Below are 15386 nucleotides of genomic sequence, written 5' to 3'. Positions count from 1 at the left end.
CAAATCTACTACAATCTAATCCACTCCTACCACAATCTACCCACTCCAATCTACCACAATCTACCCCTCCACTATAATCTACCACAATCTACCCCACTCCATTCCAATCTACCTCACTCCTAACCACCCAGTCCACTCTAATTCACCCCACTTCACTCTACCTTGCTCTACTCCACTCTTCCTGAATCTACTCCACTCCACTTCACTCCATTCTACCCTACTCCAGTTTACCACACACCACTCAAATCTTCACAACTCAACTTCAATCTAGACCACGCCACCCCAATTCACCCCACTCCAATCTACCCCACCCCATTTTTCCCCAATCTACACTACTCCAATCTACCCCACCTCAATCTACCCCACCCCAATATACCCCACTCCAAGTCCACCCTAATCTAGTCCACACCAAACTACTCCACACCACTCCAATCTACTCCACTCTACCCCTATCCACCAGACTGTAATCTACCCCACCCCACTCCAGTCCAACCCACTCCATTCCAATCTACCTCCTCCATTTCCAATCTTCCCCACACCAAACTACCCCACTACAATCACTCCTCTTCAATCTAGCTTCAATCTATCTCAAACCAATTCAATCAAGCCTTCTATAATCCTCCCAACTTAACCCACACCACTCCACCCTAATCTATCCCACTACCTTCCACTTTCCCCCCTTGTTTATCACACCACTCCAGTCTATCCAACTCCATTCCACCCCAATCTAACCCCTCTACTCAACCCTAATCTACCCTACTCTAATCTACCCACTCCAATCCACCGAATCTACCCCACCCTACTCTACTCCAATCTACCACACTCCATTCCAGTTGACCCAACCCACCCCACTCCACATTACTCTGAGCTTCAACAATCGTCTGCTCACTGGTGCTCACACCACCAATGACCACCACAATTCTATTTTCTCCTCTACACTCGTGTTGTGCTGCCTGGCCGCCACGAAGTAGCGATGAGGGCTTGGCCATGCCAGTTTCTTTTTAACCCACAAAAACCCACTTACCGGGATATTTTAAAAAATCTCTGAAAGGATGACACTTCTGATTAGGTAAGATGAAGTTCTTTATTAAAATTGAAGCAGTCCTTAAGTCACGACCGGCCAGAGCAGCAGCACAATACAACTGTCTCTCTAACCATTCCACATGCCTCCATTCTAAGTAGAATGGTAAAGAAGGCATGTGCACATATTCAAAGAACAGCAAATGCTTGAAGGTACACCCACAAATAAGCACAAAACCCATACATCTTCCCCCTTAACCAAAACAAAAGAAATATGTGAAGAAATGAATAGCATATGTGACATGGTACCATGAAAGAAACATCAACCATAAATCAACAAAATAGAAAAATACAATTTGCAGACAATAACATTAAACATAATCTTTTAACCAAACTGAAGGCTTCTTTTCTCTCACAGAGATCCTGGATTTAGATTCACGTTGACCATGTGTAGAATCATTATGAGACCGATGCATACCAACAGTTCTAAGCGAATTTTGTTTGGATAACCTCTCCATGTTCCACCATATACCATCACTTAATTTTACAGATCCATTCTTTATGAAAGTGATTTGTTTAGAACACAAAAACTTAGAGTGACCTTTGATGATATGACCAGGAAGCCCTACCCTGACCCAATCACCAACTTTAAAATCACACTGTTTTCTTCCTTTAATGGGTTAATCAGTGACATCCTTACTTTGTGCTCTGACACACTCAACATTCACCAACTCACGGCTCAACTTTGAAGCACTAAGATCTTGCACCCATGGCCTAACCAACTTAGATGCAGCTGATCTACCTTTCAACAATGTGAAAGGCGAGACTTTTGTTACAGCATTAGGTGTGGTACGTACTGCCCACAATAAATTGGAAAGTTCTTTTCTCCAGTCCAACCCATTGACCACAGATAATTGAATTGTATCTTTGATGACTCTATTACAGCGTTCCACTAAACCATTACTACGGGGATGATATAAAGAAGTGGTAATGTGTTTAATTCCCCAATGAGATAAAAATCTTGAAACTCCTTGGATACAAATTGTACTCCATTGTCTGTGACTAATTCCAGCGGAGCCCCTTCCTTTAAAAATAGAGATTGTAGGAAATTGATTACCTCCACTGTTGTTGCTGATTTCACAAATTTAACTTCAGGCCACTTTGTACCATAATCCACCAAGACCAGACCAAATCTGCTTTTATCATCCAATACGTACATTGGACCAATTATATAAAGCGCCAATTTAAACCAAGGTTTTTCAAGAACTGGAATCGCTTCCATGAGACTAGGAAAAGTCACCTGAGATTTATCACTGGTTGCACATGATATACAAACCCTTACAAAATATTCCACAGAGCGATCCATACCAGGCCACCAGAACACTTCCCTAAGCCTTCTCTTTATCGCTCTCATCCCTATGTGACTTCATGGGCAAGAATTACAATTTTATTTTGAAGAGACGCTGGTACTACCAACAAATCAGTTCTTCTAAGAATACCAAAGTGCAGACTTAACTCCTGTCGCCAGTGAAAGGAGGACACTTCTGATTAGGTAAGATGAAGTTCTTTATTCAAATTGAAGCAGTCCTTATGTAACGACCGGCCAGAGGAGCAGCACAATACAACTGTCTCTCTAACCATTCCACATGCCTCTGTTCTAAGTAGAATGGTAACAAAGACATGTGCACATATTCAAAGAACAGCAAATGCTTAAAGGTACACCCACAAATAAGCACAAAACCCAACAATCTCCCCAACCCCTCTTTGGCCAACTAGGGTCCCGCCATTCTACCTAGTGCCTTGGCAACCCACCCCCCTTTCCCTTCACCGGAGGGAGACACTTTCTATCGCCTTTACTTTTTGCGCCCGTTCACGGCTGCAGCCCATTGTCTGGGCTTTGGTGTGGTTTAAGCACCAGCCCCTTCATGCCCCCTGCGGGTGTGGGCCTTTGCCAGAAACCTCTGATTCCTTCCACATGCGATTTGTCCTCAGATTGCTACTGCCACACCACCTCATCATTGCAGATGCTGTTGAATTTGTTCAAAAACACCTTCTCACATTGCAAAATCCTGTTTTCGCTCTTTGTTGATCTGACCTCTTTGATGTGGCATCTCACAGCTATCATGACCAATGCCAACCTCCTGCATAATAACTCTACTGGGAGCAACCACCTTTCAGTCAGATAAAGTGGCTCAATAAATGTACGTTCCTCAGGTTGCATTTCTTTTTTCCATTCACCTCTCACATCAGTTTTCTCAATCTGTCCAACTTTTCCCTGGAAGCTTGATAGCATCTCTTTAGATCTAAATCTATCCCTAACAACTCCAATTTGATTTACCAAACACTCAGTACCTTATTGCGAGTTTGTCGGAATAGGGTGGGGTATTTACCGCACCAGGTAAATACCATTACCCCAGAGTGAGGGTCCATCATCTAATGCCTGACCATGTCATAAGATAAATATACCCTATTCTGCGTTTTACAAAGGAAAATGGAGCATAACAAATTACATCGTTTTTACCAATAAATTCTGTATGGTTTGAGTTTTTTCCAGACCTTCTCCCCTAATAAATTACGGCATGTTTGACCTGTTGAAATATATTGGGCGGAAAACTGCGATGATGTTATAAATATCGCACAACTCATAATTCCTATACCTGTGCCAACACGACTTTTCAATGAGATTCAAATTTAGCCCTTAACTAGTCGTGAGGGCCTCAGTGCTTTCAGGATGTAATGGTACCCTGCGGTCCCTGGACAGTCACTTAAAATTCTCTTCCAAAGCCCTTCCCAGCAGCACTTCCTATAGAGAGGAATTGATCTCAATGATGAAAAACATGTCCCTTTGACTGTGTCACCCATGCCAGAAACATGCTGAACATTTTGAACAGGGTGTAAGATGCCAAACTCCCCAACAGCGTCTCCTTCCCAACAAATATCTTTACACAAATTTGAATTTAAAGTAAGTAGAAATCCACTGACTGTTCCAGAAATAAACTACTGATGAGATTTTCTGCCTAATGAAGTTATAAGCAGGCTCCTTTCTGGCCATGGCAGGATATAACTTAGATTGAACTCTCCTGATGCTTTCTTAGATACAGTGCCAATAGTAATATCATCAGGTCTTCCAACAACCTTGTCGCATGCAAGAGGTCCAGGAGAATCCAACCAGAGTCAGATATAGAGTAGCCACAACAAGTTAGATGGAAGACTTCACTGTGAGTCACCACTCACAAACAACCCACTGAAACTAGACTTCCACACAGGCAAGGTTGGAAGACACAACACCTCTACAAAACATCTCCTTCGCTGTGGATTTGATATCAGTGGGGAACATCTACTAGATTCCTCGCTCAGGGCATTAAGGTAAAAAATGAATGGCAGAGTAGAAGTGCCACCAAAGGGCTGGGGGGACACGGTAGCTAATAGCTTTTTGTACCACAGAGCAAGTTCAATTGAAATTCCTTCATGGTGAACAACAAGGGATCCAAGAGCAGAAGAGTATTTGTATTCCCATCACAATACAGCGGCAGGACTTACTGGAGGAAACTGAAGGGGTGTCTGGCCCCCACAGACCATTCATGTATCAGGGTTCCTCATGCCAGGAGGCGTGCCTGCTGACACGGTCCAGGAGGGGGCTATTTCTATTGCACTGAAAACGCATTCTGCAATCCCGCAGCACAGGATCCACCCGAGATGCACCCGGGCAAAGCCCAGGCCAAGTGCAGGCCCATCTGCGCTAGTCAGAGCATGGAGGAGACTGGACTGGGCCACCCCTCTAACATCCATACCCCTGCAGGTACAATATTTCTAATTCAGTAGAGTTGAGACGAAAGGGGCTAATATTCTGTGAAACAAAGAGCTACCCAGACCTATTGCTGCCTATTTATTATGGGGAAAAGGAAGCTTTTGGAGAGTTCAATAAGGGCATTGACATAAAAAAAAGTCCTCCTCTTGGGTCACTAATACCATAGCAGAGACAGAAAATGTAATTGGGGAGGTTGAAACAATGTTGCACCCCAAATTACCTCTCTCTTTTCCCCTCTGCATCTGCTAATTGGACACCCGCTCCGAGCAAGACTATACTCGGTGGCCCCAAAGGGCATTGCAAACCTGTTACTAGGAATTTTGTAAAAAAATCATGGAAAAAAGTCTAACGCCACAAACATGCAGCAATCGTTATACCCCCATGACAAGTTTGGGGCACGATGATGCCGCCAAGCCGCCTGCCGCAACTGCTGTAAGTCGGAAAGAAGACCAAGTTCACTCCTTGATCAGACTGGTTAACTCCTTGATTGAGTCTGTGGGGATCTTAATGCAGAGATACTGGATTTAAAGGCTCAGATAACCTTAATAACAGACTCTCAAAGAGTCAATTCGCTTGCACGGCGACATTCACCTCTGGGCATCTCTTCTATCTGGCATACTCATCTGGCTCATGACCCTTTGAAAATCCCAGAGCATCCCTGTGTGTGGAACTTGGCTGTATACTTCCAGTGCCTAGTTGTTTTATTTTAACTCCTTGCTGCCGTGGGAGGAGAGGAGGGATGGACCAGCCTCAATTGGCTACCCGTGTTATAATCATTTCTCCCCAGCTCTCCATTTCTATGAGATCCATGCGCCCAGTACTTCCCTCCTTACACCGGGCATGGGTCGTGGGCCATTGAAGCAAACTATAGCACGGTATCAAGACAATTTGGCCCCCTTATCTTTTGCTTCCACTGGGGGGGGGCGTAATTCTGAGAAGCGAAGTACCATCTATATGATCAAAGTCCCAAGAATTACTGAAGTGGCGAGAGAAGGCCAAGACTCACTATTTAATAGAGTTATTCATTGGCTTCGCATTGTGATGAAATGCTCGTCTATTATTCGACAGGACATCATTGGAACAAAATCCATTCCCTCCCCCCAGGTCGGTCACAGCCAGCACGCTTTTAATCGCGAAAACTTTGCTTGGTCTGCTGGTGGTGGTTGATAATTTGTTACGTTTCTGCAGTGCTCGGAGCCTTGACCTCAACGTTAAAAAAACAAAATGTATGGCCTTAAACCCATATAAAATAGAGAGGGTGAATATTCTGGTTCAGGGTGTGCACTTGGAGCGAGTCATGAGTTTGTGTATCTGGTGGTTTGCCTACCTCATAGGATGGATTGATTGGTCCACGCACATTGGAAAGAGCTCGTTGAAGCCTTTGCAAGAAACAGGTGCAGTGATCAAAATGCCTAAAACCACTCAGGCCTTTTCCCTTGCCCCAGCAGTGGAGATTTATAATCTAAAATTGAAATCCTCATTTCTGTGCACTCTGGGGATATGCAACGGTTGATAACCTTTGTTAAAGTGAAAGCAGGTTTGTCAGAAGTGTTCTCAACATTCCCCAGAGTGTTCTGCCCCTTCCCCGGCTCAAAGACATTGTCATTTTCCCAGTTAATCTGAGCTTGATGCTTAGACCCATCTTGCATTGGTCCTGGCTCTGGTCTACAGATGCACTGGACTCTTTTAGAGTTGCGATGAAAGCCCTTTCAGGAACCCCAGGATGGGAGAAGATCCCTTGATTTGCATATTTTAAACCTATGCTTTATGAGATTGGCCTGTCTCTCTTTTAGGATATCCCACATCAAACCATGTCAATTTTGTTCATTTTGGTTAAAGAATTCTTAAAAGAACATTCCTGGTTGCTCAAATTGATGGGGGTAAAGGAAGGAAGCCTAACTGAACTGTTTCTAGATGTAAATTTACGAATCATTGGTTGATGTTGCCCAGGGCGTGTCCCTTTACAACTAAAGTATGGGGTTTTCCCTGTGAACAGTTTCTGTGCCAAATGGGGTGAGAAATACTGCAGCAATAGTAAGCGCCCCTACTGCTCCACAGTCGATGAAACATTACACCACTTTGATTTTTTTCTGTCCTGCCTCTGTACATCCTCATAAAAAATGGCTTATATCCATTTGCAAGCTCCTTGGATTCACCCAATTCATCCCTGCTTTATGTATACTATGTACTGATATTCGACTTGGGGCCGGATGTTCGACCATGTAATTTGTGACTTGCAAATTGCGTCGTAATAGCCACGCACAATTAGCGATTCGCAAATTGGTATGTACAACAGTGTCAGACACACTGATTGCAATTCCAAATGGGGTTCCAAAATGTGAGCCTCATGCATATTAATGAGGCACTCGCGATTTGCAAGCCCATTGGAAATGGCTGGCCCTCCCAGGGATGATGGCCTGCTGGGCTCAGCAGACCTCCATGTCTGGGACTGATTTTTAATAAAGCAGTTTTTTTTTAAATGTAGCCCATTTTCCTGAAAGGAAAACGGGATTCAGTTAAAAAAAAATGAAACGTTTTTGTTTAATTTTTTAAGGGCAGGTAGTGGTCCCCGGGACTACTGCCTGCCCCTAAAAAATATTTTCCCTGCACTTGCAAAGGGGAAGGGGTTCCCTGGGGACCCCTTCCCATTTACACTGCATTACCACCCTCTTGAAGTGTGTGGTAAATTGCAAGTGTTTTACATTCTTACATAGGGTTGTGAGTCACAAATAGGAAGGGACGCCCTTGGAACACCCCTTCCTGATTGCGAGTCGCAAATTAATTGTGACTCGCTAAATAGGCTTTGTACATGGCCCTGCAGTTTTTTGTATGCGCAAGCAGGTCGCAAACCCGTTTACGCATGCAAAAATGGGTCGTGCATCAGGCACATGATTCTTATTGCGGTGACAAAATTTCTACCTGCTGCTTGGTTTAGTCGCAACGCATTACCTGTAGCAGGCAATAACACCTACTTAGCAGTAGTTGTTAATCGGCATGATCCTTGTATATCTCTGTCTTGTCTCTTTACACTTGCACTTCATCTTACTTCTACTGGATTGTGCCGCTGTCTTACTTATTTTAATGTATTTTATTAACTGAAGAATTTTACGGATTCTGCTTGTTAATGTGTTTAATAAGCTTAAAGATGCTCTTTCTTTCAATCTAGTCGCCTTAAGTCATTATATTAACTTCCTTTTAATGAATGATAGCAGTGGCATTATGCATGCGATGGTTGATTCAAAGGACACCGTGGACTGTTCATGCCGGTAACAAAATATCGAATTTAAAATATAGAATTACCAAAATATGGAAGTCAAAAAATAGAATGGACAAAATATCGTTTGGACAGAATATAGTGGTGAAAAATATCGAATTGAAGGTAAGTAATTTAATATCGAATAGTAATTTTCACCCCTATGCTATCGAAAGCTTTCCCTACTGTTGCACTCTCTGGAGTGGGAATAGTAATTTTTACCCCTACGTTATCCAACGCTTTCCCTACTGTTGCACTCACTGGAGTGGGAATAGTTATTTTTACACCTACGCTATCCAACGCTTTCCCTACTGTTGCACTCACTGGAGTGGTAATAGTAAATGTTATATTTATTATTTCAGGAATTTTAAATTACTTTTAAGGCATTTTTAAAAAAAATTGATATTTTGACTAACTATATTTTTTAAAACTATTTTTGATTCGATATTTTTGTACTTACCTGTTTGTAGATAGGAATTCGATATTTTTGCGTTCTATATTTTTTCTTCGTTATTTTGGTATTTCTATATTTGTGAATTCGATATTATGTCAGTGATCCGTTTATACTAGCATATTTAAAGAGCCTGAGGGTGGCCCACTATCTAGTTGTTTCAAGCTAGTGATCAGCTGCGTTTCATCTACCACTATGTATCCATGTGACGGATGGCACTATACATTTCATGTAACTGTTACAGTGTTGTATTATCTTTGTTTATATTGTGTGCTTTATGGATTGACTAATCTGAAGTAAACAAGCATGATTATGACAAAAAACTAATTAAACAACAGGGGGTGGTGATGGACAGAGCTTCTGAATTAAGCAGAATACTCTCACCCAGTCAAGAGATCAGGGCTTAATCCAACACCGTTTTTTAGCTCACTGCACCATCCCAGCTCAGAACCTGGCTATATGCAAATTAGTCTGTCCCTGGCCCAGTGTATCATGGGAACAGGGCAAACCAAACTACCAAGCCAATTCTTTCACTGGGAAGGAAACAAGCTACCGGGGACCGGTTTCTGGCATTTCAGCTGTCTTCGCCCGGCTTGCTTGAATCCTGATGGTGCAATGAGCTAGGGACGCACGTCTGAGTATAACCTTCCACGCTTATGGTGGACAAAATAATTAAACAACAGGGGGTGGTGATGGACATGACAAAAAACTGGCACCAACACCCAACTGACAGTATTCTAATTGTAGACAGACAAGTCCAAACTAGACCTCTATATTGCTGATGACCAACATACTACTGGGAGCTGGTCCCAAGTCTACTATAGAAACCTGACCCTCTCACACCAATGGCAGACTGCTCTCAGTTCTAGCAGAGACAAGCTCATCTTCATGAAACTGCTAGCAGCTCATTGATGCCAACACTTCCTAAGAGAAGGTACCTCAAACAAGCACAGGCTAATCCACTCCTTCTGCGTTACTGATCTCATGATTCCCAACCCCCACCACACTAATGCCTGCTTGGTGCCCACTGCACTACTGAGAAGCCGAATGCTAGCCCACGACTGACAATGTATATTTGTGCCTTACATCAAGACGTTTAGTCCTACAACACCTGACAGCAAGTTGACTAGCACACGGCTACCCAAGCATTCCTACAATACAAGGGTCATCTGAAAATAAACCGTAGACACACAAGGCTTATCACCACCAAGCAACAGACAGATCTACTGCATACTACATAAGTGGCAGCATGACGGTCACTGCACAGACTAACCATCACGAAATTGGGACATAAGAGGGGTTTTAAGTAAATGCTCCACTAACCAATATTAACCCAGAATGTTTTCTCACTCTGTGCAAGGCTTTTTCCACTCACTGCCATCTACAGGTCTGGGTGGAAGGTATGTTAATTGCATTACCTTCAGATGTTTTCCTTGCTTTGTGTTAGCATTTAAGATCATTCATCATCGAGGGTCAGTATAGGAACAGTGGATGAATTGCCTTGCCCTTTTTTGAACTTTCCATTCTTTGCTACAAAAGAACCCAAATCCTTTTTTCTTATAAAGCTGGGATCCATGTCTGGAATTACACTGACAATATCACCATTTGTTGGATGTGATGCCCAGTCTATCATGGTGGAGTATAATGACCTACTTAACAATTTCCTGTTTCCGATAATTCTTCTTGCTTACTGTATAAATGGGCAATGAACAGGGTACTGGACACCTTGCATCACCGTTCTTCTACTGGTTTCTCTCTCCAGTTCACTGCCAGTGAGCCTGGTACTTTCCTTCTTTCTTCTGCTCTTCTGTTGCCTTCCTGTATTGATATGCCTGGTTACCTTAAAGGGTTTTTTTCTCCTTCCCATTTTTTCCTTTTAAGGAACTGACGTTTTCTTAGGACTGATTATCAGTTACATCCTCTCACTCCTGTTTTCAACTTTGGACTAGACGTGGAAAACCAAAGTGGCAGCCCTTTTGTTCGTGTCAAGAAACATCTGTCATCAATGCTAAGAAGACCTGCACTTGACACTGACGCCCTTGACAGTACAGACACACTTACTCTCATATCACACAGGCCACAAACAGTCACATTGATATCACATTAGTAATAGCTTGAAGACAACTACAATACTAACATCCCTTCTCTACAACAGCACTGACAGCATGATCCCTACCACACTAGTGACCGCCTCCACTAGACTACAGACAAGCCAAAAACAGCACACCCCAATTGACCTGATAGCCACAAAGATGCTCATCCACTCCATAACTTCCCTTTTCTTTTCTAAGTGTCATTGGTTTATTTGAGCCCTCTGCTGTGTAATTACATCAATCTGTCTGACCAATAACAAGAGCTATTTGTGGTACTCCATGTTTTATAATGTGACGTGTTAAGACAGGAGTGCTCAATGCCTGTCTACTGGTTTATATGGGCACATTCTGACTAAATCGATCTAATACTGATAATCTGCAGACTTGGCCTGGAGCAGGCTCTCGTTGACTTGTAATGCGCTGCATGCAGGCAGCCATAGTTGTTCCTTAGCATATTGTAGTAACAATTGGAAAACTCCTAATCATTTCAAGTTAGCAAAGTTGGTGATTAGTCTGGGTAAAGAGCAAGTCCAATTCAAAGAAGCCAACAATGGAACCAAGGGCACTCAATGATGTTGTTCTGCTGCTTTAATTGGGGTCAGGGGATGAGAGAAGCTGTCATAACTCCACAAACCCTTGCACTAATTAGTCATGTCTCCAGGAGCCTCAGGAGCCAGATGTCAGAAGATCTCACAGCCCAGTAGCTATTGTTTATACCTCTGTTAGAGGCTGTTAGCACGAGCCACGGTTCATGCACCAAGACTTGCTTGTAAAACCCACAAGCACGCTTGGCTTTCTTAACCCAAAGATCAGACAGTTCTGCAGATAGACCCTATTTGACATTGATGTTGACAAGGGAGGTCAGCATGGGAAAATAAATTGTAATTAGTGAGAATATTGACAACCACAGACAATTAAACTGAGATGCTGTTTAATGAACATCACATGGAGTAACCTGAGGTTGCAGCTGCTACCACTTGCTTGCCCATTGGCATAGCTGCCACTATGCTCCTGACCTCCTGTCTCAGGGGCCATGAAGGCATAGAATTCTTATGGTCATCTTTATTGTCTTTTCCGGTCACTAATTAAAGCGCCGGGACACTCCTTTGGAGTAGCCGTGCGCTATAGAAGACCAACCTAACATCTAACATCTAACATCTAACATCTAACATCTATTGTCATCAGTTTCCCCTCATTCCCATTCCCTGCCCCATCAACAGTAAGTAGGAGGCTGCTGAGGTCCTAGGGATGAGTGAGTCAATGAGTCAAACCTATGTTGACATGGAGGGGCTCAAATAGTGTCTAATATCACGCTAGCTGCCTCTAATATATTGGTGACAAATGTCTGTGTGTAGTCTGAAATGTGAGGCACAAAGACAATATCAGGACAATGTGAGAAGTGGTGATGTACTCAGCTGTGTAAATGAAATCTGCTTCAATGTACTGTATCTGTCTTCCTCTATCTTTCTCAAGGAATTCAAGGAGTTGTTGAAGCCTATCAGAACTGTCTTCCAAAGCTGCAACTTTATGGTCCAACCAACATTGCACCAATCATCCAGAAGGTAGCCAAGTCTGCTTCAGAGGAGACTAACACGAAAGAATCCACGGTAAGGACAGGGGCCTCTCCCAGCTTAGTATGGTGCATTGTCCATCATTTCAGATAATTTAAAGCACATTGCATCCACATGCATGGACCAGGAATGGATTAGGCAGACAATACTTTCATCAAATGAAATGGTGCATCCAGACTGTGGAGTATCTGTGTTTTGTGGATGCAAGTTCAGTTTGTTGACCAGGCTGGTACATGCATTTGAGAACTAGGCTTCAGGGCATTGTGCAGATACCAGACTGATGAACACAGTTACGCATTGCCACTTTTACCTGTCCAGTAGCTGATTGAGTCAAAATTTGGAACTGCACTATAAACATTTATGAATGTATACATGGAGGGTTTATATAGTGCAATCCTAACTAGAAAGCAACAGAGCACATTATAAACAGGGGTGGCCAGCATGGCTCGCGGGTGGGGGCGGGGGGATGGGGGAACTTGCGACTTGCTTTAAAAAAAAAATAGTTATAATAAAAAAATAAAACGTACCTTGCTGCCACCACCGCCGAGTCCTGCGTCTTCTTTACTGCTTGCCTGTGTCCGACTCCAGGTCCGAACAGGAAACAGGCAGCCAGCCTCCCAACCCTAAGCCAATCACAACGCTGCAAAGCAGTGTTGTGATTGGTCTTGCGCTGTGACACGGCACTCAGGCAGGGCCTGTAGGGGTTGGCATGTTCTCCATGCAGGCTGTAATGCAGCGTGCATGGAGAACAGGGGAGTGTGCATTACTGTTCGACGAAACAGTCATTGCTCACAGGAGTGTTCTACCACTCCTCCCCTGCAGCTCCGCCCCACCCCCTCCCGCAATGCTGCAGCAGGAGTAAAAATTCAAATGATAATATCATTCCGTTATTATCATTTTATTTGTTCCTTTTTTTGCTGCTCCTGGCAGTGGGGCGACGCTCCTCCACTGATTATAAAGAATGGGTTATTAAGAAGAGCACAGTGGAGGTGAAAGGCAGGGCCGGACTGAGAACCAAAACCGGCCCTGGCAAAGTGCTCGTCAGGCCCCAGGGAGGAGGTTGGGGGTGCGACCGAGTTCTTTGCAGGGGGCGGTTTTCGGACGATTTTGTTACAGGGCCGATTTTGCAGCTATGCTGCAAAAACGGCCCTGTAACAAAAACGGCCCCCAGAGCCCAAAACCGGCCCCCACCCTTGCGGCGCATTGGGGGATTGCCCGGTGCCCGCAACGGCCAGTCCGGGCCTGGTGAAAGGATGGGGAATGAGGAAGTGAATGTATACAGGACAAATTAAATTACTAGCTGAGTTTTATAATCAGGAAGTTTATTCATGAATGAGGTTTTTCTAGAAGGGCAGGGTCTTCCGTTCCTTCCATATGTCAGGAGTGGGGCAGCTTTCAATATCTGACTGAAGAGAGAGTTCCAGATCCTAGGCCAGTAGCAAGAAACGGCTTGGCTTCTTGACACTTTCCTGCATTTTATATTTCCAGCCTGATGAGGATGCTGCTTCAGCGATCCAACATATGTTTGCTGTCTTTGGAGGAAAATGGTTTGTAGGTTAAAACTATGGAGTTGGTAAAAAATGTCCTTGTATCAATGAGGTTCTTGGATTAAAACTATGGTGTGGATAAAAATGGCCATGATCAATGAGGCTACTGCATTCTTAGATAATCACAAATTAGTTACTGCAAAACCATTCGCATCTATGGGCCTTTCCATAGGAACGATTGGAGTGGTATTACCTAATAGCGATTACCTAATTGCGACTCTGTAGGAATCGCTATCAAGTAATCGTTATTTTCTAACAAACCATTTTGCATTCCTTAAATAGCGATTACTTAAATAAGCTATTTAGGGAATGTTAAAGGAATTGTTGGTACATGTGGCCCTATAAGCCATCATTGTTATCACTGCCTTGCCCACAAGATGACAGCCCGGTGCTGAAAAATAAAAAACAATAAGTGACCATGTTAGAGTCAGGCATGAATGCGAGACTTGTGACAAAGACAAACGAGAATACATAGTCTCACATGATCTGCTACATAACCTCCATTCTCTACGTAAATCACATAAATAAGGCACAGAATGAATGCTTTTAAATTAATTCACATGGAATTCATAAAGGTATAAATATGTTATGCTGATGACGAGTATGTTACTCTGCATATTACAGCTTCATCTAATTTCTTTTCATTTATTATCTTTTACCTTGTGTTTTATGGTCATAAATAAACATTGGTTATTCATGGCTTATCTATGGCACTTTGCGGTTGCTTAAAGAAATGTTACAGTGGCTTCCAGTGAGGTCAAGGAGAACTTTTATCCAGGCCCTCCTTATGAGTCGCCTGGCTTATGGAAATGCTTTGCTGATAGCAGCCAACTAGACCCTTCTTTCCAGATTACAGGTGGTACAAAATACGGCAGCTTGTCTTGTCTGTAAACGTCCTCATGGCTCCCCTCCTGTACCCACGATGAGATCATTAAACTGATTACCAGTAGGGCAGAACAATTTGTTTAACCTCTTCTCTGCTTCCGTCGGCCAACGGCTGTCGCGAGCACTACCTCCGTAGTGCTGCGCACGTCCGTTGGCCGACGCAGCCCCTCCCGTTTAATGGAACTCTCCGCACAGGTGCAGAATGTTCGAAGCAGCAAACGGGTTAAGCTCTTATGTCTTACAGGGAAATCCTTTGTGGAGAATTGCCCCTACGTACGAGCTAAGCTGAGTCGGTATTGTCCGAGTAGAAATTTGTGGCCTGAGGATAAACACGTGTTAAGTCCTTGCTCAGGTTTGGAGGTTGTTCCTTTTCTTACCTAGCCCCTTATCATTGGAACAGCCTTCCTCTGCATTTTCGATCTTGTTCTGATTTTGGAAGATGCTGAAAACCTGGCTCTTCTGAATGTTTACCTTTCCTTTTTGTTCCATGGAGTGCCAAGAAACTCCTTTCGGGAGTGAGTCACATGCACCTTATAAGCTCACTTAACATAACTTATGTTCAGTCATGGATGGTCATGATATTGCCATGTTTTTAATTGTGAATTTCACCAAGCGATTAAGGGCTTACATATGAGCGTAATGAACAGCAAACAAAGGGGACAATATGCAAATATACAATCATAAATAGAAAATCACATCAGGATAAAAGGGTTACAGGATCCTTACATTGGTGGAAAACTGCCCTGAAATGTTAAGAG

At 43.3% G+C, this 15386-nt stretch overlaps 1 protein-coding gene across 3 annotated transcripts in view; it reads left to right on the top strand.

Annotated features, from left to right (window-relative positions):
* Positions 1 to 15386, top strand: part of CPNE4 (copine 4) — a 1444425-nt gene that overhangs the window by 1325943 nt on the left and 103096 nt on the right. For all 3 annotated transcript variants that reach the window (XM_086942069.1, XM_086942068.1, XM_086942067.1), the window contains one exon: positions 12099 to 12232. In XM_086942069.1, coding sequence (XP_086798195.1) covers positions 12099 to 12232 — 134 coding nt within the window. The remainder of the gene's footprint in view (positions 1 to 12098; positions 12233 to 15386) is intronic.

This window comes from Lissotriton vulgaris, chromosome 10, assembly GCF_964263255.1.
Source record: "Lissotriton vulgaris chromosome 10, aLisVul1.2, whole genome shotgun sequence".
NCBI classification, from domain to species: domain Eukaryota; kingdom Metazoa; phylum Chordata; class Amphibia; order Caudata; family Salamandridae; genus Lissotriton; species Lissotriton vulgaris.
This window is presented reverse-complemented; position numbering and strand designations above follow the sequence as displayed.